The sequence below is a fragment of the Prionailurus viverrinus genome, chromosome D2 (genome assembly GCF_022837055.1).
Source record: "Prionailurus viverrinus isolate Anna chromosome D2, UM_Priviv_1.0, whole genome shotgun sequence".
Lineage (NCBI taxonomy): Eukaryota > Metazoa > Chordata > Mammalia > Carnivora > Felidae > Prionailurus > Prionailurus viverrinus.
Genome location: NC_062571.1, coordinates 50,903,784 through 50,926,416, shown reverse-complemented (window position 1 = coordinate 50,926,416; position 22,633 = coordinate 50,903,784). Strand labels below are relative to the sequence as shown.

Here is a 22,633-nt window from a genome sequence, read left to right as displayed (position 1 = left end):
TCTTAACGTATATGAGCATTTAATTCTTTTTTATTGCCAAATAATACTTCATAGCCTGGAGACAGCATGGGTTATTAATCCATTCATCAGTTGATGGACATTTGGGGTGTTTCCACTGCTATGAACATTTGTGTACAACTTTTTATGGGGACAGGTTTTCACTTCTCTTGGGTATGTACCCGAGAGTGGACTTGCTAGATCACATACAAACTCACGTTTAACCTCCTGCAGAACTGCCAGACTGTTTTCCAAAGTGACTGCACTATTTTATTTTATTTTTTTAATATTAAGCTCTTTTTATTTTTTAATCTTTTAATGCGTATTTATTTTTGAGAGAGAGAGAGAGAGAGAGAGAGAAAGCGTGAGTGGGGGAGGGACAGAGAGAGTGGGAGACACGGAATTCGAAGCAGGCTCCAGGCTCTGAGCTGTCAGCACAGAGCCCGATGCAGGGCTCGAATCCATGAACTGGGAGATCATGACCTGAGAGGAAGTCAGACGCTTAACCAGCTGAGCCGCCCAGGTGCCCCTGCACTATTTTATATCCCCACCAGTGGTGTATGAGGGCCACAGTTTCTTCACGTCCTCACCAACACTTGTTATTTTCTGTTTTTTAAATTATAGTCCCTCTAGTGGGTTCGAAGTGGTATCTCATTGTGGTTTTGATATGCATTTCCCTAAAAGATCTCTTATGTCCCTCCAACGCTAACATCAAGTGATTTTATTGTTTTTTTTAATTAAAAAAAATTTTTTTTAATGTTTATTTATTTTTGAGAGAGAGAGACAGAGTGTGAGACGGGGAGGGGCAGAGAGAGACTGAGACACAGAATCTGAAGCAAGCTCCAGGCCCTGAGCTGTCAGCACAGAGCCCGATGCGGGGCTCGAACCCACGAACTGGGAGATCACGACCTGAGCCAAAGTCAGATGCTTAACCGACTGAGCCACCGAGGCACCCCTAACATCCAGTGATTTTAAACTTTTTGTAGGTTTGAGTGTCATCTCCAGTTTAATTACAAGGTTCTCGAATGGCCAGGAAGTATCAGGCTTTACTTTGTGATGGTTATTGTACCTAAGAGGGAACCCTGCTTAGAGCTGCCATTCATAAATACTAAAAGACTGTTTTAAAGATTTAATTTTTTTTTTAATTTTTTTTTTTACGTTTTTATTTATTTTTGGGACAGAGAGAGACAGAGCATGAACGGGGGAGGGGCAGAGAGAGAGGGAGACACAGAATCGGAAACAGGCTCCAGGCTCTGAGCCATCAGCCCAGAGCCTGACGCGGGGCTCGAACTCAGGGACCGTGAGATCGTGACCTGGCTGAAGTCGGACGCTTAACCGACTGCGCCACCCAGGCGCCCCAAAGATTTAATTTTTTAAAAGTAATCTCTCTACACCCAAGCTGGGGCTCGAAGTTACAACCCCAAGATCGAGTCACATGCTCTACCGACTTAGCCAGCCAGGCGCCCCCTAAAGGATTGTTTTAATTAAGTGAGGTCTGGTCCTCGAATAATGTGGATTTCACTCCTAGCAGTTTTCACTCGTTCCTGGTTGTTCTTGATTAACAATCGGTCCTTGCAGACTGGAAAGCAAGTGCCAAGAGGGCAGGTACATTGCCGTATCCCGGCTCTGTGCCACGGTGACTTTCTCGGGCATAAACATGTGTTCATGAATCACTGGGTCCATAAGCATGTGGTTGTTCTCAGATTATTTGAAGAGGGACTTGTGACCCCCTCTTTCTTCCAGCTTGCAGCGCCATGTGAGCAGTTGGCACGTCTTTTCTCAGTCCCCCCACAACACCCCCCAGCTCGACTTTAAAGATCTGCCAGGCTCTTGCCATCAAGCTAAAATACATGAACAAAGCCCATTTCTGGTAAACCTGTTGTTCCACCCGGCGGTGCCACTTGGCAATGCTGTTCTCCCCAAAGCCTTAATTAACCACTCCCTGGTATTAAATCGTCGGTAGATCCCTGGAGTAAGTAAGCACGCTCTGGTGGCTTGTCAAGACAGAAAGCTAAACCTCTTGGTGGTTTAAACTGGGATTTGTTTAAGCAGGTAATGAGATTGCCATCTTGAGCTTCAGTGCAGGACATTAGGTAGCTGGAGGAGCCATTCCTGGGTGGACGCTCGGGTCTATTCTGGGTGCTGAAATGATCACACTGGAGCCAATCTTGAGTGGCCCTCAAGAGCCACTGTATGCTTGTCCCTTATGTGTCTGCAGAGTCCAAACTACGGAATCTTCTTCCAGGGACCGTACTTCTGATGATGAAGGTGGCATAATCAAAGCCGAGGACTACATGGAAGGTTGATACTCACCTTCTGTTCCCTCTAGATTGGGCAGGACAGACAGGTTCTTGGTGAGAAATAGGGACAATGACCTTAACTGTCTGTAATTGTATTTCTGCTCCCCTCCCCCCCCCACTTCCTCAGCCTCACAAGATGACTGCAGAATGGGAAACAGTTTTCATCTGTCTATTATTTCCCCTCCTTATGACCTGGGACAGAAATCCAGGGCTTGACTGTGGGGGTGACAGGAACAAAATGAGCTCGGTGGTCGCTAGAGTGACATCCCTTTGTCTACTCTGATTTTCTCTCGTAAGAGTGGCAGGGAAAAGCTCTCGGACCTTGGGAACGAAACTGCACCTCCCTGAGCTGCTCAGGGACTTAAGGAAGAGACCCAAGGAAAAAGCTTTTTAACCTTACGGGTTTGACCTTTTGGGTCCCTTCACCTCTAGCTTCATCTTGCCCCTGCTTCCTGCTGGCCTAGGTCCAAGCTAAGACAAGCTAAGAATACATTTGTGGGTGACACCAGAATGCCCCCCTGCAAGAGATTTTTTTTTTCCGCCTCTCAAATCTTAACCTAAAAAAAAAGTAACATAGCTTTCACGTTGGTGTTTCTGTTTGTTGTTCTGATTTCACGTGGTTGTCTGTGTCAAGGTCAACCACATGGGTTGCAAATCAAAGAACATCTGCCTGCCTGACCTAAATACACCGGTACTGTTGTCTGAGCTGACTTCCTTATGGAGAAATGCATGGTTACCTTAAAAATGGGAGTCGCTGGGAGAGAGGAGCACATTGCCAAAACTTAATCATATGTGGAACGTTTCTAAACCCACGGCCAGGCGCTTTCGTTGTGGATGGATGATACCTGGAAATCCAAAAGCTGTATTTAAAATTAAATACTGCGGCACTCATGTTATAAATTGCCCATAAATAATTCCATTAACAAGCAGTTAGATGCATTCAGGTCCTTCTGTTTCCAGAATGGGAACCTCTTCCAGGTCATTACCAGGCACCACCCCGGGGTTCCTCCTTAGGGCTCCCTCACAGTTACAAGCAAGAGTAGCCCATTCAAACTCTGATCTCTCACTTTTAAACTGTGGTCCAGCTACTTACAGCACTCATTTTGATTCAATGAGAACAGTGGTTTTGAACTGGGCCAGTGAGGATTACAGGTCCCCCTCGTTGAAAATATTTTCTCCAGTCCTGCTGCATCCCAATCTCCAGGCCATGGCCTGGGAGTTCATATTTTTAACAAGTGCCTTAGGCAGTTTTTATAATGAGGCAAATTTGAGAACGAATGTGGTTGAATATAGCCTGTCATTTTTAAATAAATGTAATTTAAACAGTTAACTTTAAAATTTAGTGCACTCTGGGGCACCTGGCTGGCTCAGTCAGTAGAGCACGTGATTTGTAATCTCAGGGTTGTGACTTCAAGCCCCATGTTGGGCATGGAGCCTACTTTAAAAACAAAAATAAAAATAAAATTTGGTTGCATGAAGTACTAAAATGAAGTTGCTTTAAGGAAATAAAATTGTAAACAATCCATAGGAATCCAGTTCAAATTGCAAATGCAAAGCAGACTCTGGTCTGATGTCTTGTCAGTTCTGACCTGGGACTGGGTGTGGAGCAAAATGTAAATAAACACAGACTAACTCTCATGGACTCCTGACACTTTATGGGTTCCTTCCTGAATAAAAAAAAAATTTTAAGTTATAATTTTCAACTCTGTTGGTAGAAAGATGAATGTGTTGAGATGCCATATGACCACATTTTCTTCGACCTGAAAGTTTAAAAGAAATTACAATATTTTCATTCATGAGTGCCCAAAAAGATCACAGGCCCTAGGCCCGGAGCCTATTGTGTGTCACAGACCATGGGCCTGCATGGCGGAGTTGGTGAAATCGGGCCTTAGTTCTGGTGGCTGATGTGATAATACTTATGCCTGCCTCAAAAGTGCTACAAGGAACTCCTGCTATTCTTTCTCCCTCTCGCAGATGTGAATATGATCGGCATTTTTTTTTCTTTAAATCAGCCTTTTTGTTCCCAGCCCACCTGCCAAGGAGAAAGTTGACAGGAATCGGAGGCCATGTGCCAGTGGAAGGCAGGTTTTTGTCACACGTGGATGTGTGACCTTTCCCACCACGATCCTTTCCCCCAAACATTCCTCTGCCCCCGAAGTGTGTTTTGAATTGCTGACTTTAACTTACAGGTGTTGCGCTGACAGTAAATCAGGTGCGTAAATCAGGACTCTTCCTACCCTAAAGTCGCACCTGAGGGATGTCCAGTATCTAACTGGTTAAACAACTTTGCTGAGGCTTTCCTTGTCATTGATCGCCTGTGTCGAATGGATTTCAGTATCAGGCATGATATGGGCAAGGTACTGCCTGAGCAGGGGAGGGGCTGTTGAGATGGGGAATGTAGGCACACTCTTTCCCATGGGCGGGACCACATCTGCCATCGGTGCATTGAAGCAAAGAAAACAATTTTTTTTTCTTTTGCATTTTTATAGTGCAGTTTTTGAGAATTCTAAAGTAACTCTGATTATTAAGATTAAATGTATCATTGTAAATAATTGAAAAGCATCTTCAGAAAAAACAGAAGAAGAAAAAAACCCACCCTCCTCCATGACCCAGAGATAACAGCTGTTAATATTTCAGCCTGAAGTTTCTAGTCTTGTTTTCTGTGCACAAAGAGCTGTTGAATTTTTATCCAAAATAGTAATCATACACGTGTCCCAGTTAATCACCTGCCCTTTCACCGAACGACATATAATGAACATTCTCCTCACATCATTAAATGCCGTCCTACAAAGTGGTGGCCTTTTTTCCCTTTGTGTGAATGGACAATCATGTATTTAATTTACCTACCGACTCTGTCATTTTGGACAGTAATTAATTTTCTAGTTATTAGTGGTAAAAGTTCAGTGATTTTTTTTAAGATAAATTTTTGAATGCGTGCATAACTATTTCTTTAGGGTAAAGCAGAACTGATGTATTAAAGAATGCAAGAATCTGGAGCTTTTTAATAGGTATTTCCAAAAACCCCCGTGGAAAGATTGCACCAGTTTACATTCCCGTTGGTACTCTATAAGTTCTTATGTCCTTGTACCCTTGCCAACCCTGGGGATTGCCATGTGACTAAAATTCAAACTAAAGGAATCTGGTGTGCATTAATTTGCAAGAAACCGTGACTCAAGTTTCTTTGCACAGAATATTTAATGTTTAGCAGATTATGCGCAATAATTACAGGTTCCTTTACAGTGTTATGGAAACCCTTTTATTAAATTTTACATGTATCACTTTCTGCAGGGTCCTTAAATAGTTCTTAGGTTTTCAACTCTTCCGTTATATGCAGTTAAAAGTGTGGTTTTGGAGGGCTTTGTGTGTGTGTTTAGGATGGTGGGATGTGAGAAGTGGACAGAACTTCAGTAATCAGTGAGCCCATCTCTGCCTTACAGCTTAGTCAATGGCTCAAGGAAGAAACTTGCCCACGATCATCCTATCTGTGGGGGTGCTGTCATTTCAAGTGACAAGCCACCTAACTTGGACAAGCCTTGCAAAATGGGGAGCTTGCTAGCTCATGAAACTGAAAACGGGTTCTGAAGCTACTGTGATTGACCTTGGACAATTCCTTGATCTTTCTGAGCCATAATTTTCTTATCTGTAAACAGGATGTTGGACTCGACCTAAGGTCCCTTTCACCTCTTCAAGTTAAATGTTTCTATGAATATATCAGCAAAGATTACATTATAGTACCAACTACATTTAGACATGGTGAAGGGAAAGCTAGCCCTCAGAGAACAAATACTTTAAGAAATACAATTCTATTACACACTCGGATCTAGATTAACAGTTTTTGTTTGTTAACATGTAGAGGTCCTTAAGCAACTTCAACATAATTAGTATTCATGTAGCGTCAATATCAGTGCATTAAAAGTCTTTTCTTTTTTCTGATTACACAATACTCAGATATCTTTTCTACCCATTAATTTGTTCAACAAATCTATTCACAAACAGTGGGAAAAGAAATTCAGTCCTTCTATTCACAATTATTTCATCCAATTCCAGCTTGGTGGAACCTCAACAAATGTGTTAAACTGTGCAGGACAGCAACTGGTTGCTAAGTCAAACTTGTGCCCAAAGGAGTTACTCTTACATACAGGAAGAAATATCGGTATTAGTGAACTTTGCCTCACCAAGAACACCTTAAAGGTCTGGCTGTTGTTCAAGAGGAGGTAGATTTTCTAGTATCAGGCTCCCTTAGCCCTTTAAAATAGTTTCTCTGACCTTTTCTGCATTGTGGTTGTTGGGGGTTTTGTTTTTTGTTTTTTGTTTGCGGGGGCGGGTGGGGGGGAGTCTTTGCTCATTGATGCTATTTGGTCACTGTATAAGGTCATTGTGTAACCCTTGACATTTACTACAGGAAGCATAGGTGTCTCTCAGAGACTATTCTAGTGCTCCAAAAACGTCTCTAAGAAACAGGCTTTGTTTCAAAGCCATTGATGACCAATAAAACTTGTAAATATTTTCACTACAGTATTTGGAATACAGATTCATTTCACAGTTTTAAATTACTACCAGAGTGCCAATCTTGGTTTGTGTTTTTAGAAATTTTTAGACAGAGCTAAATACAACAGGACCTACATACCTTTTTATTAACACCCAGCTACCACATGTTTATCGGCGATACTGGCAGTCCCTGGATCTGGTTCTGCAGGAGAGGGAGGGTTGGGGGAGGGGGCAGGGGTGGATTTTGAGGTAGAGTATATCAGTGAGGATATGCAAATCATTCTGCATAACAGCCCTTAAATCCCAGTGCCTTAAAACAACAAAGGTTTATTTCTCATTCACACTATAAGCCCATCAAGGAGGTGGTTCGGGCCCCATTCTGGCTCCCGCTCCCCCTGACTCATCATTATCTTGGATCTTGCTGGACATGGTAACAGAGAAAGAGCTCTGAAGGGTTTCACCCCGGCCGTAAGTGCTCTTGCCTGGAAGTGATGTACCCCATGTCCATGCACAACTTGCTGACTACATGAGGCACATTGCCCAGCTCAGTTATAAAATGTCCAGGGACTGCAGTCTCACCCCATGAGACTAAAAGGGAGAGAACTGGAAATATTTGGCCAGCAGCACTAGTGACTATCGCAATTTACTTTTCTGATTACCAAATAGCTGGCTTGCTCTCCGAAACCGCAGGTGAAATACAGCCATTCGCACCCCAGAGCAGACAACCCTGTAGCCTCACCCAGTCGTGGCATCTGGATGATGTACAGTAGGATCTAAATGAGGGGGTGATACAAAGTTGTTTCGACATCAACTCCAGAGGTGGGTCCTCTTGAGCTAGAGACTTCTGAACTCAACGAGGCCAGTTACCTGCTGTGCTGTGCCCCCTCCCCCACATTGTATGTGAATATGTAACGGTGAAAAAAAGATTGGAAACCTCAATATACACTCTTATTCAGAAAGGAGGTGAACGGGAGACATCCATTCATTGGTCCTCAATCATTCTAAACTGCTGAAGCAATTCTGAAATCCACCTGGTGACCAGTATGTAGAATGTGTTCCTCTGGGGTCCTGATTGTTGTCTCGGGAAGGGGCTCCCCAATCCATTGCTTCAGGTCTTCGTTTTTCCCAATAACCTCCTTGATCACAACTAAAGTAAGACGGAAGAATATGCCCTCTGTAGGAGCTGAGCAGCTCTCCCAGCAGACTTTAGAGGGTTGGGGGACTCAAGTGTTCAGCTTTTGGTTTCTCTGGCAGTACGACTCTTTTCAAAAGGAAATCAGTTTCCTATCTATTTAGCTCTAGTTTATTTCCATATGCCAAGCCCTCAGCCCTTGGCATGCTTCTGTTCACTGTATGCCTTTGTGGTTTTGCTCCCAACCTTTCTTTATTAACTTAATTGGTGATACTTTGAGCCTGTCAGCCTTTGGTTGGGAAGCCACACCTCTGGTCTCTTTTTCCCTGAGGTATTCTAATTGAAAGAATGAACTAAGGAGCCATGACGTCAACTGCTGCCGACACTCTGTAACCCTTTCAGAGTGTTAAGATTGAGCGTGATAGCCCTTCTCTTTCACCCCAAAGCTAAGTGCTAATTGACCTCTTCCCTGCAAAGACTTTTTCTCATTTCATTGTTTATCTCTTGGGAAAGAGAAGCGGCTGCTTTTTCCAACCCTGTGAGTCTGACTTAATAGACTTGATTCCCTTTTCTTTTGGTTTGTAAACCAGTCAATTACTTTCTAAGCACCTCTCTCTCTCTCTCTCTCTCTCTCTCTCTCTCTCTCTCTCAAAAATGAGTAAACAACACACATAAACAGAAAAGACATGAACATAGGTAAATGAAAGCAATTTCTCTTGCCATGTAAACTAATACTGATCTCTATTCCCTTACCTCAAACAAAACTGCTGATACAACATTTAACGGAATTTTCAGAGCTCTACACTTTTTTCCACCATTCTGTTGAGTGGCCAGCAAAAGCTTTGAAATGAGCAGGAGGTGAGGCAGGAGGAAGGTAGCAGGATTCTAAATAACATATGAAATGTTTAGGTCCCCTGTCACGTTTTTTAAAAGTAAGACCTCTTTGCGGATGCTTGTACTTACCAGCATCCACAAAAGACCACAGAGGGACCCTTCATTGCAGAGGGCTGGGGGCAGCTGTGGCTTCGTGAATCCTGGATTTCTACTACAGAACTAGGTTATTTTCTGGGTTTCACACAGTGTGTTCTGTCCATCCTGTGCTGGGAGGTCTCCTATTTTTCACTGTCACTGAATTATTCTTATATTCTTTTTTACTTCTGCATGTACCAAAATGTCTGAGTGTAGAATTTTCTCCATCCCCTCCCCCAGTCTCTAGCTTCCACCCATACAACCTGCTTACCTCTGCCACCTCCTAAAGCTATTAACAACCTGGAGGGACTGATAGCCTTCCATATCTTTCAGCAGATATATAATCATATAATCATAAACCTACGGGTCTCCTTTCCACCTGCCTTCTTTCCTGCCTTCCTTCCCTCCCCCTTTTTTTTCAAACCAAATTATTTACACTTCTGGCTATCTCTTACTTTTCTCATGAACAGAAGCTTAGGGCTGTCTCTCCAGGCAGCTGGTATAGATCTCATTCATTCTTTTCAGTGGCTGCCCAGTATTCCACGATTTGGAAAGAATACACTGTGTTTTCCTGTTACTGGGTATGCAATTTGTTTTCTGTTCTGTTTTTGTTTTTGTTTTAATTTGGCCACTGCAAAGGGTGCTGCAAGAATATTCTTATACCTATCCCCAAAATGCTGGTGCTTTTTGAATACGGTCCAGGAGAGGGATTAGCTGGATTAAAAATGTACTAGTACTTTTCATTTTACTAGCTGTTGCCACAGTGTTTCCAAATGAGTAGCCTAGCAAAGTTCCAGAATACCCTTCCCCCATCCTGTCCAGTGGTAGGTGTCTTTCCTACTATGAGAAGAAAGGATTATACCTGCAACACTGATTGCATAGTCCTGACACCTGTTGACATGGCACAAGTATTTCAGTGGAGGTTGAAATTAGGGCTCTGGTCAGCCTACGTGGTTGGGGGTGGTTGCGATTTTATTATACTTCTGAAAGAATCCGTAGGAAGTTTGTAGTAGGAAGAGAACTGGAGACCATTATACTGCAATCCACTCCCTCCACAGATGCTGGAAATGAGATCTTAGGGAGGTGGAGGGAGTGACAGTGAGCTGGTTACTGGCTCCTGCGTATGGGAAGCAGTGGTGAATCCTGATTTGAGGCTTTTCCTGTTACCTATACCGACAGCGAGTTTTAGAGACCAGACCAAGAAACATCACCTGTGAGTTGAACTGACCAGTGGTGATGAACTGTTTCCGGTTTTCTGCGACCTGCCGGGACAAGCGTTTGCTTTGCAAACTTCCGTAGTTATCACAGGACTTGGTCTTGTCACCTCGGTCTTGTCAGTGGAATCTGCTGCTCTTAGTGTTTGGGCGAGTTTGGGATTTCATTTTTCATACTGTTAAGGGTTAGGGTTTCCAAGTGTGGAACAGCCGGCTTGCATTACAGCTAAAATGACAGCAGCGAAGCACCGGAGAGAAAATCGCACGTGCGGGGATGGCTTCCTGCTGTGTTCCTCTCCTTCCACCCTCCCCAGCCTACTGATGTCGAGGGCAAAGTAGTAGGGCAGCCCAGAAAAAAGAACTTCTGTAGTCTCACTTATGCTCCTGGCAATGTGACCTCTGGGTGTGGCATGCACAACCTGACCAGGGCTCATATGGATGTTCTCTAGGGCGGAATAAAATAAACTTATGGAAAGAAGTCATTGTATCTCCCTGTATCTTTTTTTAAATTTTAATTTAATTTAATTTAATTTAATTTAATTTAATTTAAGAGATGAAGACAGTGCAAGTGGGGGAGGGGCAGAGAGAGAAGGAGAGAGAATCCCAAGCAGGCTCCGCACTGTCAGCACAGGGCCTGATGTGGGGCTCGAACTCAAAAACCGTGAGTTCATGACCTGAGCCAAACCCAAGCATCAGACGCTCGACCGACTGAGCCATTCCAGGCACCCCTGCTCCCTATATCTTTAAACTCAGTTTTAATATTACAGTTTCAGATTTAGTCCATGGAGTCTACTGATGGAAATGAAAAGGGAGACCCCAGATTTTGGAATCTCATTTGGGTTTGCTCTGTGTTCATTGCAGAGCATCTGACTGCACAGCGTTAACTTTCTAGGCTGCCTCTGAATGAAGTTAGCCAGTTCAGGGAGCTCAGCCTGTTCTTTTAATAACAAAAATAATTATGATGAAGATTTGTTTTGTTATAGATAAACATCTCCAGGAGGCTTTATAGATACACACACACACACACACACACACACACACACACACACACACCATCTCCTAAAGGCTTGCCTTAGGTTGCAGACCTGGTCAGGAGCTGTGTTCATTTGTGAGCTTGCCTGTCAGAGGCCATGGTTCTTCCAGTTTAGTGATTCCCAAGCCTGCAGATTGGAACCACTGGAGAACTTTCAAAAAATACTCATGCCCAGGTTGCAGCCTTGAATTAAAGTCAGAACCTGTGAGAGAGGAGACCAGAATTGGGATGCTAAAGGCGAGTCCGACACACCGCTGGGTTGAGGACTCCTTAGCAGGCCATTTGAGATGAAGACAGTGACTTTGCTTAATGCAGAAATGAGCTATAAGAGGAGCTATAGCTTTTTAGAGTTCTGTCACCATAGGATCATCATCTCTCATCACCCACTTTCTCTCACTTTCTCCTTCCTGCCTATTCTGTAGATTAAAGCAGTGGAGTCGGCTCATGGAGGCAAAAACTGAATACTCTATCAGTTGTTACTGCAAAGTGCCCTAGGGGTGTGCCAAGTGGGTTAGAGACCATCACGCCTCGGGTACACCTGGCATAGCCAGATTTGCCCCTGGCATTGGAACAGATCACTGTTTCTTTGACTGAGATTCTGATAAGAGAGCATTTGAGAGCCATGGTGCCTGCAAAAAGAAATCTTTAAATATTGGAATTGCGCTCAGCTTGGGGAGACACTCGAGCTCTGAGAAGCCCTGGGAATTGAGACCAGCCTAGGGGACTGCAACGTCTTAGTTTTCTTCTCAACCTCAGTTCTGAGGCACAGTCTGAGTGGACTGTGGGCAGACACATGGGCACCACTCGAATGGTGGATTCCCCCTTGCCTGTCTCTTCTTTTAGGCACGTCTGGTTGAATTCAGGTGGCGTGGATATTAAATGCACGTTCAGATGTGACACCATTGCATTTCGTTCTTGAATATTCAGAAATTGAACGTCTCTCCCAATGCATGGGATTCACCAGTACTATCTTTCTGTCCTCTAGCCTTCCCGTGGTTTGGGATGGACATCGGTGGAACGCTGGTTAAATTGGTCTACTTTGAGCCAAAGGATATTACAGCCGAAGAGGAGCAAGAGGAGGTAGAGAACCTGAAGAGCATCAGAAAGTATTTGACTTCTAATACGGCTTATGGGAAAACCGGGATCCGAGACGTCCATCTAGAACTGAAAAATCTGACCATGTGTGGGCGCAAAGGGAACCTGCACTTCATCCGCTTCCCCAGCTGTGCTATGCACAGGTTCATTCAGATGGGCAGCGAGAAGAACTTCTCCAGCCTCCACACCACGCTCTGTGCCACGGGAGGTGGGGCTTTCAAGTTCGAAAAGGACTTCAGAATGGTATGTCAGGTTTGTACTTGTTAAACAACAAAACCACCTGGCTTCTCATATGGAAGAGCTAGAGTACTAGTCTTGGGCTCTGGACAGGTTTACCTCACCTTGTCCGTGCCTCCGTTCCCTCCTGTGTATGAGTAGTTCCTACCTCCTAGGCTTGTTAAGGATTCGATGAGACAGTAGTATGTCCCTGGCATTTAGTAAATGCCCGTAAATATTAGCTATTGTCATCATCTTTGCTACAGCTACTGTTGCACAATATGCCAAAGATGAGATGGTATCGATCCCTGTCCGAAGTATCTTTGACTTTTCCACAGATGCTTTTCACGGCGTCGCGAAAAAAGCATAAACAGCATGCCGGTTTTCTAGCTAGAGAGACTGAGGCCCGCCAGAGAGGCTTTCTATACATCCTGCGAACATTTTTTACTGCCGTCTACCTACTATTTGCTCTGAGTGTCTTTTTTTGTTTTGTGACTGTCACTCAGAAGTTTTGTTCGAGACAGAAATGAAACACCTGATACTATTTATAGGTGACTTCCTTTATTAGCGAGTAAGATTTGGGGAGCGTGATTTCACGCACTAAGAATAATGCTGTCTCCCAATGGGCAGTCCATACCAGCTCTGCATTGCTCATTTACATTTGAGAAAACTGGCTAAATGGAGGACACGGATGAGTAAGATATCTCATGTTTCTCTTTCTTTAGCAATCTTTCAACAGCTGTGTGTTCCAATTTCCCCATCTCTGCAGTCAGGATAATCTCTATACCGCCCAGCCTCAACCCGCACGGAACAAAAGGAGGATAAAGTGAAATAATGGACGTAGAAAGTAAAGAGAAAATCAGGGAAGCTAGGCTCGGCAGAAGTGACTGGACATTAGAGACGAAAGGGTTGGAAGACTTGGGGGCTAGCCTTGCCAGAAAGTTGAAAATGTAGTGAGATGAGTTACAAAATACACGTTTCCAAAGCCTGGGGTATAAAGTTCTGGCATTCTGTCATTGGAACTAGTGTAAATCCGGTCTTGCCACAACGTCTGTCATCAGTGAAAATTAATGAATCAATATATTATTCATGGCATTTAATAAAGCTATAAATGTAAATTTTATTTGCATCATCAAAAGTAGCATCATTTATCCCACTAATTGTACAACGCAATTTCGAGGAATGCTGGCATTGGAGTCCCAGCACAGTATCCTAAGTGAGACTGATGATATCAGCTTTTGGCTCTTTCTTCTGTGTCCCCTTTCCCGATCTAGCAGTAGAATTTGGTGCTGCCACTTACCTAAATGATTCATGGCATCTCTTTCCCACCAAAGGGACCCAATGATCAAAGAGTTTGGAAACTGAAAAGGCTGAGATCCAGGGGCATGAAAATTAAATTTGAATTCATCATTGGAAAAGCATTGAACCTGAATTTTAGTGTTGTCTCTGCATTTAACTAGCTGGGTGACTTCGAGCAAGACATATCCCTTTTTAGCTTCATCGTCTGTAAAAAAGTGGCAGGAAAATGAAGAGAAGAGGGAGGAGTTCTAGGACATCAGAGCCTGAAGTCACCTTCGGAGACCAGAAAGTATAGCATTCGTGGCCCACATGGATAAGGAAACTAAAGCTAAAGAGAGATTAAGAGGCTTCAGTAGTGGGCACCTGGGTGGCTCAGTCAGTTAAGCATCCCACTCTTGGGTTTGGCTCAGGTTGTGATCTCACATTGATGACTTCGAGCCCCATGTCAGGCTCCATGCTGACAGAGCAGAGTCTTCTTGGGATTCTCTCTCTCCCTCTCTCTGTCCCTCTCCTGCTCACTCTCTCTGTCTCTCTCTCAAAATAAATAACCAAACTTAAAAACGTTTTTTAAAACGAAGAGACTGTGGTAGTGCCCCCTTGTAAGCACTAGGGTGTCAGCTCAATTCTGATTCAGGAGAAAATGCTGAGCCAGCCCTAGTGCTAGGAGCTTCCTTGTGTCACCCTATCTGAACACCTCCACTAGGGAGCTTAAAGGGAAGTAAGGTGACCTAGAGCATTTGTGCAACATCCCTCAATGCCTCCGTTCCTCCTTCTGGGTAGTGCACATTCTGAGAGAAAGTTACTCAATATATGTTAGCTGTGGGCAAGTGTGTTTCTCAAGGTTCTGAACTAAGCAAGGTCATACCTTATTACCACCAGAGTAAAGAAGGCGCTGCTCCTTCAGGCAGGCTGTTGGAGCCTAATGAATAGATTGGAGCAGGGAGCAAGTCTGGAGTATTTGCCAAACAGCCTGGCCAGCTGGGGGCATACATCCATAAAAAAGTAAATGGGTTGCCTTCTGTTTCCATGCTCAGTCTCAGCCAAAGCGAAGACAGAATTCATCGCTTCCCATAGCCTGTTTGCCAGGGTGCTGAGTTATGTGCCCCTATCCTTCCAAAGTTTGTGAGGATGAATAGGTCTTACCATCCTCTGTCCACAGTACACAAGTATGTATTGTGCTCCTTCTGGGCGTCAAGTACTGTTGGGAACAAAACAAAGCCCCTGCCCTTGAGGAGCTACCTTATAGTGTGGGGAGATGGTCAGTAATTAAATAAGCAAGTGAATATAGAATGTATCGCCACTACACACACACACACGCACACGCACACGCACACACACACACACACACGTATATGTATGTATATTATGGAGGGAGGAAAAAAGCAGAATAAAGGAGATAGGGAGTATTGGGAGATTTTAGTGTGATGAGGTAACATTGGTGCAGGAACCAAAAGAAGTAATGAAGCACATCAGACCAGTATCTGGGAAAGGGTATTTTAGGCAGAGGGAACAGTAAGTACTAAGACCCTTAGGTGTGCTAAATGCAAGCTTTTGTCTCTTCCCTTTTCCAGAGTAGAAAATTGAAGGTGCTTACGTGGTTGGTTGTAAACGATCAATATATATACTAAGGAATCTGACAACATAAAGCAGTGTGTATATATATATATGGATATATATATGGATATATATCGAGATATATATATCAAGATATATATATCGAGATATATGTGTGTGTGTGTATATATATATATATATATACACACTATAAAGTCCTGTCATTGTTATTGTATAAAATTACTGATTGGGGTATAATACAGCTTTGCAGAAGTGTGTTTTTAAAGCCTGAGTAGTTAGAGCTAACTGAAAGATGTTCAACAGACCCTGAATAGTCAGCAATTGTTATATCTAAGGACTATATCTTTTTCATTTATAGTAAATATACTTAAATCCTTAAATAATATCAACTAGCCTTCATCCAATTTAGAATGTACAAGAAAGAGCTATACACCATGAGACAAGCATTAAGTTAGACCCCCGTGTAGAATACTTTCAACTGAACAAAGCTGCAATTCTTTCTTCCTTTTTTCCCCCCTTCTTTCTTTTCTCTCTTCTTTCCTTTTTTCCTTTCTTCTCCTTTTAACATTTTAGGGTCACTGTCACAAATAAACTTCTGACACTCAGAAGTTAGCCTTCTGAGTTAATGATACACCAAAATGGAACGCAGAAGAAAAACTTAATCTAACTACAAATGGTCTAAAAATTGATAAGCCAGTGAGGAATCCCACCATTGAAGAAAGTGATCTTCAAGGAGAAGACTTGTCTATCCCCTGTCTCTATTCTGTGAGTTTTCTTTTGAAGAACTCACTAGAGGGGCACCAGGGTGGCTCAGTTGGTTAAGTGTCCGACTTCAACTCAGGTCATGATCCCATGGTTCACGAGTTCGAGCCCTGTGTTGGGCTCTGTGCTGACAGCTCAGGACCTGGAGCCTGCTTCAGATTCTGTGTCTCCTTCTCTCTCTGCCCCTTCTCCACTCATGCTCTGTCTCTCTCTCTCTCTCAAAAATAACTAAACAGTAAAAAAAAAAAAAAAAGTTTAGTGGAAAAATTATCAGGAAGAGGGAGGACAATTGTGGAAATGTGAAAATCTAAATCTAAGTGGATCATTCAAGAACATTTATTAGCTTGGTTCCTATTATTAATCCAGGGACTAATTTGTGATATTGCAGCAGCATAAGGTTTGGTAGACAATGTCATTCTCCACTTGTGACTGGCTTGATGCTATGGCCTCTTTATTATTGGGTGCAGGGAGGAAGAAGCCATCTTGGAGGTTTTGTTATATTTCTTACTCACAGAACATGTTTGAAATTCATCTGTCTCTGGTCTCCTAGGTCTTCTTTGAGAAGAAAAAAGAGCCCAGAGTGAAATTTGTAATTCAGAATCAACTCTTTTATATGCAAATTATTCTTCATTTCTGCCATTGGTGGTTTCTGCATCTTCCAATATGTTTTATGGAACCAGTGTCCTCAAAAGCACCCTTGGGAAGTGTAGGGTATCATCCAGATGTGTATTTTATTCATGTCTAAAATACAATTTGGTGACTTATTTCTCAACTACAGGGGAGTAATATAGCTGGTTTGGGGCAGGTCCATCAAATAACCCCATAAGAGTGGATATGGAACCTCTTGGGGTGTTTTTGGGGTTTTTTTGGTTTTTGGTTTTTGTTTTTTTACCAGATTTATCTATTTAACTCCTTATTTAGTTATTTTTGACAGACTGGGCTGAAGCACATAAGGAGAACCTTTCACCTAATTGTATCCTGAGCATGCCTTGTATTTAGGACCCACATTTTTTCTAATATTAGCATAGAGGTATCATAGAACTCCCTCTACAAATTAGGGTCTTCATTGTGGAAATAGTGTTTCCAATAGTGGAACAGTGCATTTCAACTCAAGAGAAGAAGTCCCAAATTATTTTATTTCTCACATAATTAGAACCCATGTGTATAGTTCTTTATAGTAGCCAAAACATTTTAACACAGGTGTCTCATTTGATTTTTTTTTTTTTTTGAGAGAGAGAGAGAGAGAGAGAGAGAGAGAGAGAGAGAGAGAAAGAATCTCAAGCAGGCTCCATGCTTAGTGCAGAGCCCCACTCAGGGCTTACGCCCACGACCCTGGGATCATGACCTGAGCTGAAATCAAGAGGCGGATGCTCAACCAACTGAGCCACCCAGGCGCCCCTCATTTGATTCTTGAAGATAATAGCTCTAGAAGTTAGATAGGGCAGGTGCTATTAGGGAGAGTATGTGACCTTATTGAACACCTGTACTCACTGTTCTGGGGTCATGGACTCATCCCAGCTCTTCAGCTCCTAATACCGTGTGGTCCAAGGCCCAGCAGCATCAACATCACCTGGGATATTGTTAGAAATACAGTCAGAATCCTTGGGAGTGGAGCCCAATGGTCTGTGTTTCAACAAACCCTCCTGGTGATTCTGATGGGTCCTATAGTTTGAGAATCCCACCACACCCGTACGCTTGCTCGGGTGACTTTAGTACTGGGCAAACAATGTGAGTTCATCATAGTTGTAAGTTTGAAAGTTTTTTCTACTCTACCTCTTCCCCTACTTGCTAGCCTTGGGATCCGAGATAGGTCACTTAACAGCTGACCCCTAGTGATGCATTTCATCTGCAAAATGAATAATAATAATAATAATAATAATACCTTCCCTGCCTCAAGTCCTACAGATGAGATCATACAATTTTTTACTAGCTTCCATTATTTACACAGAGTTTGAGTCTTAGGACAAGCTTAGGTTTGTTGCTTCTATATTTGGGGAGTAGTTTAAGCTTAATTATTTAGGAATTGGCAGAAGCCATACTTTCTGAAAGTGGTGAGGAGACTTACAAGCAGTGGGGTGCTGGGGCCAGTTCCTACCGGCTTAAGAGAGCTCATTGTGTGCATGTCTTCTCAACTCTGTGTTAGTGACATCATGTTGGGAGCTTGAAATTAGCCATTGTGGGGACGATTATGCCACAGAAATTGGTAAATGCTATAAAACAGGGCTTTTGCTCCCAGAGAGCTGGTTGTTAAACATTTACCAGCACACCTTGGTTACAAGGTGATGTTCACATTAGTTATAGCTTCATCTGTGTGTTTGCTGGATCTGATGTTTCAGATCTATCATCATTTAAGACCCATTATAGAGATGAGCATTAGAATATATATAAAGCTAGTAGGATAGAAGTCAGAATCAGCCCACAGAAATGTTTGGTTGGCCTGCAATATTTTTAAAAAGTTAATTCGCTGTCAGATAATTTATCACACTGAGCCCCCTTTACCATAGGGCAACAATGGGCTGCAGGCGAATTGTAAATATGTGTATATTGTCCTGTGTGCAACAATCCCCATCATCCTGTTACTTTACAGCCACTCAAGGGCTTCACTCTTCATGTTTTCTTACTGTCTCCTGGAGGTATTTGCATTTGTTACACCCGATATAAAAAAAACTAAATGTGTTTTTTGGAGAATGAGTGTTTTTCCATAGCTAGGATCTGAACGTGCTGTTTTAGGCTTTCCACAAAGTTAATATAGTTGTATTTACAAAGTAGAAAGTCTGGGGAGTAATTCCCATCTTGTTCTGAATTTCATTGGTCTGTTTGAATATCCAAGTAAGGATTTGGCCCATTGCTTAACACTTGGGAGCCTGGACTTTTTCCTGGATGGTGAAGACTTTTGAGGGAGGTCTCTACAGGTCTCCGAAAGTGACTAATTTCTGTTTCCCAGTTTGGGGATGCATGACCTGGGCTTTGGAAATATCCACCCCTCGGTAAAATGTATAGCAGAGATGTTTATTCGCTGCTAGGACTTTATTTGAAAATTTTTTTAATGTTTATTTATTTATTTTGAGAGAGAGAGAGAGAAGGAGTGGTGGGAGGTGGGGGGCAGAGGGAGAGGGAGAGAAAGAACCCCAAGCAGGCTCAGCACTGTCAGCGAGGAGCCTGACACAGGGCTCAAACCCACAAACCATGAAATCATGACCTGAGCCGAAATCAAGAGTTGGACACTTAACCGACTGAGCCACCCAGGCGCCCCGAAAATGATTTTGATGGGAAAAATGAGATAACGATGTTTTCTTTCAGATCAAAGTTTGTATGTGCTTAGTTTATTTGCCTTGAGGTTTTTCTTTTTCCACAGCATAAAAGCTGTGCCACACTGTGTCTCTACATTTGTGATGTTGGCTCTGGGCATGGCTGTCAATATGGTTGATGGACCTCTGATTAATTTTTAAGCAGGTTAACCTATGGTCCCAAGACTGGCTGATGAAATTGATACTTTTCAGTTTGGTTTGACCCAAGAAGCGCTAACTTTCCCTGTCCCATTGAAAAAATGTTTATTAAACAATTACGATGGGACAGGCCTTTGAGCGCTGTGCTCAGGGGCACCTGATGAACCATAAACAAAGCCCGGATGTGGTTAATGCTCTAAGCAGAAGAGCATGGGGTTTCATGTCTGTCATACAATCTTTTCAGGTCTCCAGGTAGTTTTCTACCTAAAGTATTACCCCCTTAAAACGTATATGATTACTTGCATCACATCCCAAATTTTCACTTGGTAAAAAAAGGAAATGTTTGGAATCATGTATGAGATAGGTTTACTTTATCAGCAAGTGTCATTTAGGATGATTGTTTCTGGGGACCTCCTTTCTACTTGTTGGATGATATGCTGCCCAATTCATGAATCATCGAACAAAGCCAATTAGATCTTTAAATTAAAAAAAAAAAACAACAGAATAATTCTTTGTATAAGAAAACTTGTGCCACCTTGCTGGTAACCTGTTCAAACTAATTCTGCTCTCTAGGTATAGATTTAGTGGGTTTTGTTGAATGGGAAAATTCAGATGGGTGATATGAAGTCAAAAGTTTTCTTCCAGCTGCTAACTTTTATAATGAAAACGATGCCTTTCTGGCAAAATATCTAAGTACAGCACTTGTATAGGTTGTTTCCAGATCCCAGAAGTACTTTGCATTGTGGAGACAAGAGAAGAACAGGGAGTCACTGGGAGCTGTTTGCTAGTTGTATCACCAAGGGAAAGTTATTTAAGCTCTGGGAGCCTTAATCATAAAGGATAAAATACCTACTTTTGGGTTCCCTGAGAATTAAATGATCTACTACAAGTTCTTAGCATGTAATACACAATAAACACTAGCTATTATTTTCTTAAAGATTTTTTTAATCTTTATTTCTTGATCTTTTTGAGAGAGAGAGAAAGACAGTGAAGTCCGTGAATCTGTGACCTGAGCCAAAGTTGGACGCTCAACCGACTGAGCCATCCAGGCAGCCCCCCAAAGATATATTTTTTTTTTTAATTTAAGTTAGACCTGACAAATTATCTTCTTTCACTAGTTCAGTGTCATATTGATGATTTTTAGATTTTCTTTTTTCTTTTTTTTTTAGTCCATAGGAAATGATCCTCAACTCATGTTGATGATTATTAGATTTTTTCTTTCTTTCTTTCTTTCTTTCTTTCTTTCTTTCTTTCTTTCTTTCCTTCTTTCCTTCTTTCCTTCTTTCTTTCTTTCTTTCTTTCCTTCTTTCCTTCTTTCCTTCTTTCTTTCTTTCTTTCTTTTTTTGTCCATGCGAAATTATCCTCAACCGAGACATAGGGACCAGCAATAATACGACTCTTGGGGGCCATGAATTAAACTTTTGAGGATGCAAAGGAGCCATTCTCCCCTAAGCCTGCCCCACAGCCAACTCATTCCCATTTTGTTTTTTCCCCCTGTACCTGGGAGAATGGGAGTTTTTGTCTCAGAGGAGCATGAAAAGGCACTTTAGGACCACCTCCACTATTAATAAAATAGCCAACATCTTTTGAGCCTTTTGTACGTGTATTATTATCATGAAATCTCTACAACAACATTGTACAGTGGATATCATCCCCATTTTACAGAGAAGCAGCCTGAGGCTTGACAAGTTAAATAGCTTGCCCCACATCCCTCAGTTAAGTGTTAGAGCTAGAATTCAAAGCCAAGTCTATCTAAACTCCAAAGCCCAGGCCTGGGAAAAGGAGAGCTGGATTTCGAAGGCTCAAAGGTGTTTGTCTCCAGCTCCTAGGCTCGCTGTGCCTCCCTAAGGACCTCATCGTGTCAAAGAAGTGTGGGATTCTCTCTGCTCTCAGAACATTCTCACTCTCTGCCCTGCAGGGGAGCCCCGGTCTTAGCGATGCGCTCTGTTCATTTCCTGTGGCTGCTGTAACAAATTATCCCAAACGTAGTGGCTTAAGACAACAGAAATGGATTCAGTCATAGTTCTGGAGGCCACATGACCCAAATCAAGGTGATGGCAGGACCACGCTTCCCTTAGAGGCTCTCGGGCAGATTCTGTTCCTTGCCTCTTCCAGCTTCTGGTGGCTGTTGGCGTTTGTTGGCCTGTAGTGCAGTACTCCAATCTCTGCCTCTGTCTTCACCTGGCCTTCTCCTCTGGCCATCAGCTCTTTACTGTGGTCTCATAAGGAAACTCGGCAGTGGACTTAGAGTCCACTCAGATAATACAGGATGTTCTCTTCATCTCAGGATCCTTAACTGAATGACATCTGCAAAGACCCTTTTACAAAATCAGATAACAGTCACAGGCTCTAAAAATTAGGACATGAACATACCTTTCAGGGCCCACCAGTTCAACCCATGACACATGCTATTGGATGCTTTCCCGGCAAGCAGGCAATTTCCTGTCCCTCATTTCCCACTCTGGGCAGACACGATGTCCGGCCAAGGTGCTTCTCTGGCAGAATGACTAATTACAACCAGATTTCACAACTCAGTGTTTCAAAAATATTGTCATGCTTTTACTGTTAATAACACATTTTTAAGTCCAGCTAAAAGCCTACGGGGCTTCCCCGGAAGTGGTCATAGCCTCTCTCATGAGGTTTTGTTCTCTTTCAGATTGCTGACCTGCAGCTCCATAAACTGGATGAACTGGACTGTCTGATTCAGGGCCTGCTTTACGTCGACTCCATTGGCTTCAATGGCAAGCCAGAATGTTACTATTTTGAAAATCCCACAAATCCTGAATTGTGTCAAAAAAAGCCGTACTGCCTTGATAACCCATACCCTATGTTGCTGGTGAACATGGGCTCGGGTGTCAGCATCCTAGCAGTGTACTCCAAGGACAACTATAAGAGAGTTACAGGGACCAGGTAAACATGGTTTCTACTAGAAGAACCTTTCTGTACTTAAATCCAGGCGTCTCTCTTGAAGACCAGTTTGTAAAAAGATTCTCTGTACTGAGTACATTTTTAAAAGAAGGATCTTACGCTCCTCAGCCAACCAGAAAGGATTTCTTGCATGATATGTTAAAAGAGTAGAAGGATGCTTTATATAAAGGGGAATAAAA

General features: G+C 42.7%; 1 protein-coding gene across 13 annotated transcripts in view; it reads left to right on the top strand.

Annotated features, from left to right (window-relative positions):
* PANK1 (pantothenate kinase 1) overlaps nucleotides 1-22,633 on the top strand; it is a 101,874-nt gene that overhangs the window by 63,763 nt on the left and 15,478 nt on the right. For all 13 annotated transcript variants that reach the window (XM_047825035.1, XM_047825033.1, XM_047825031.1 and 10 more), the window contains 2 exons: nucleotides 12,119-12,471; nucleotides 22,183-22,436. In XM_047825035.1, the coding sequence (XP_047680991.1) occupies nucleotides 12,136-12,471; nucleotides 22,183-22,436 (590 nt within the window). In that variant the 5' untranslated portion in view covers nucleotides 12,119-12,135. The remainder of the gene's footprint in view (nucleotides 1-12,118; nucleotides 12,472-22,182; nucleotides 22,437-22,633) is intronic.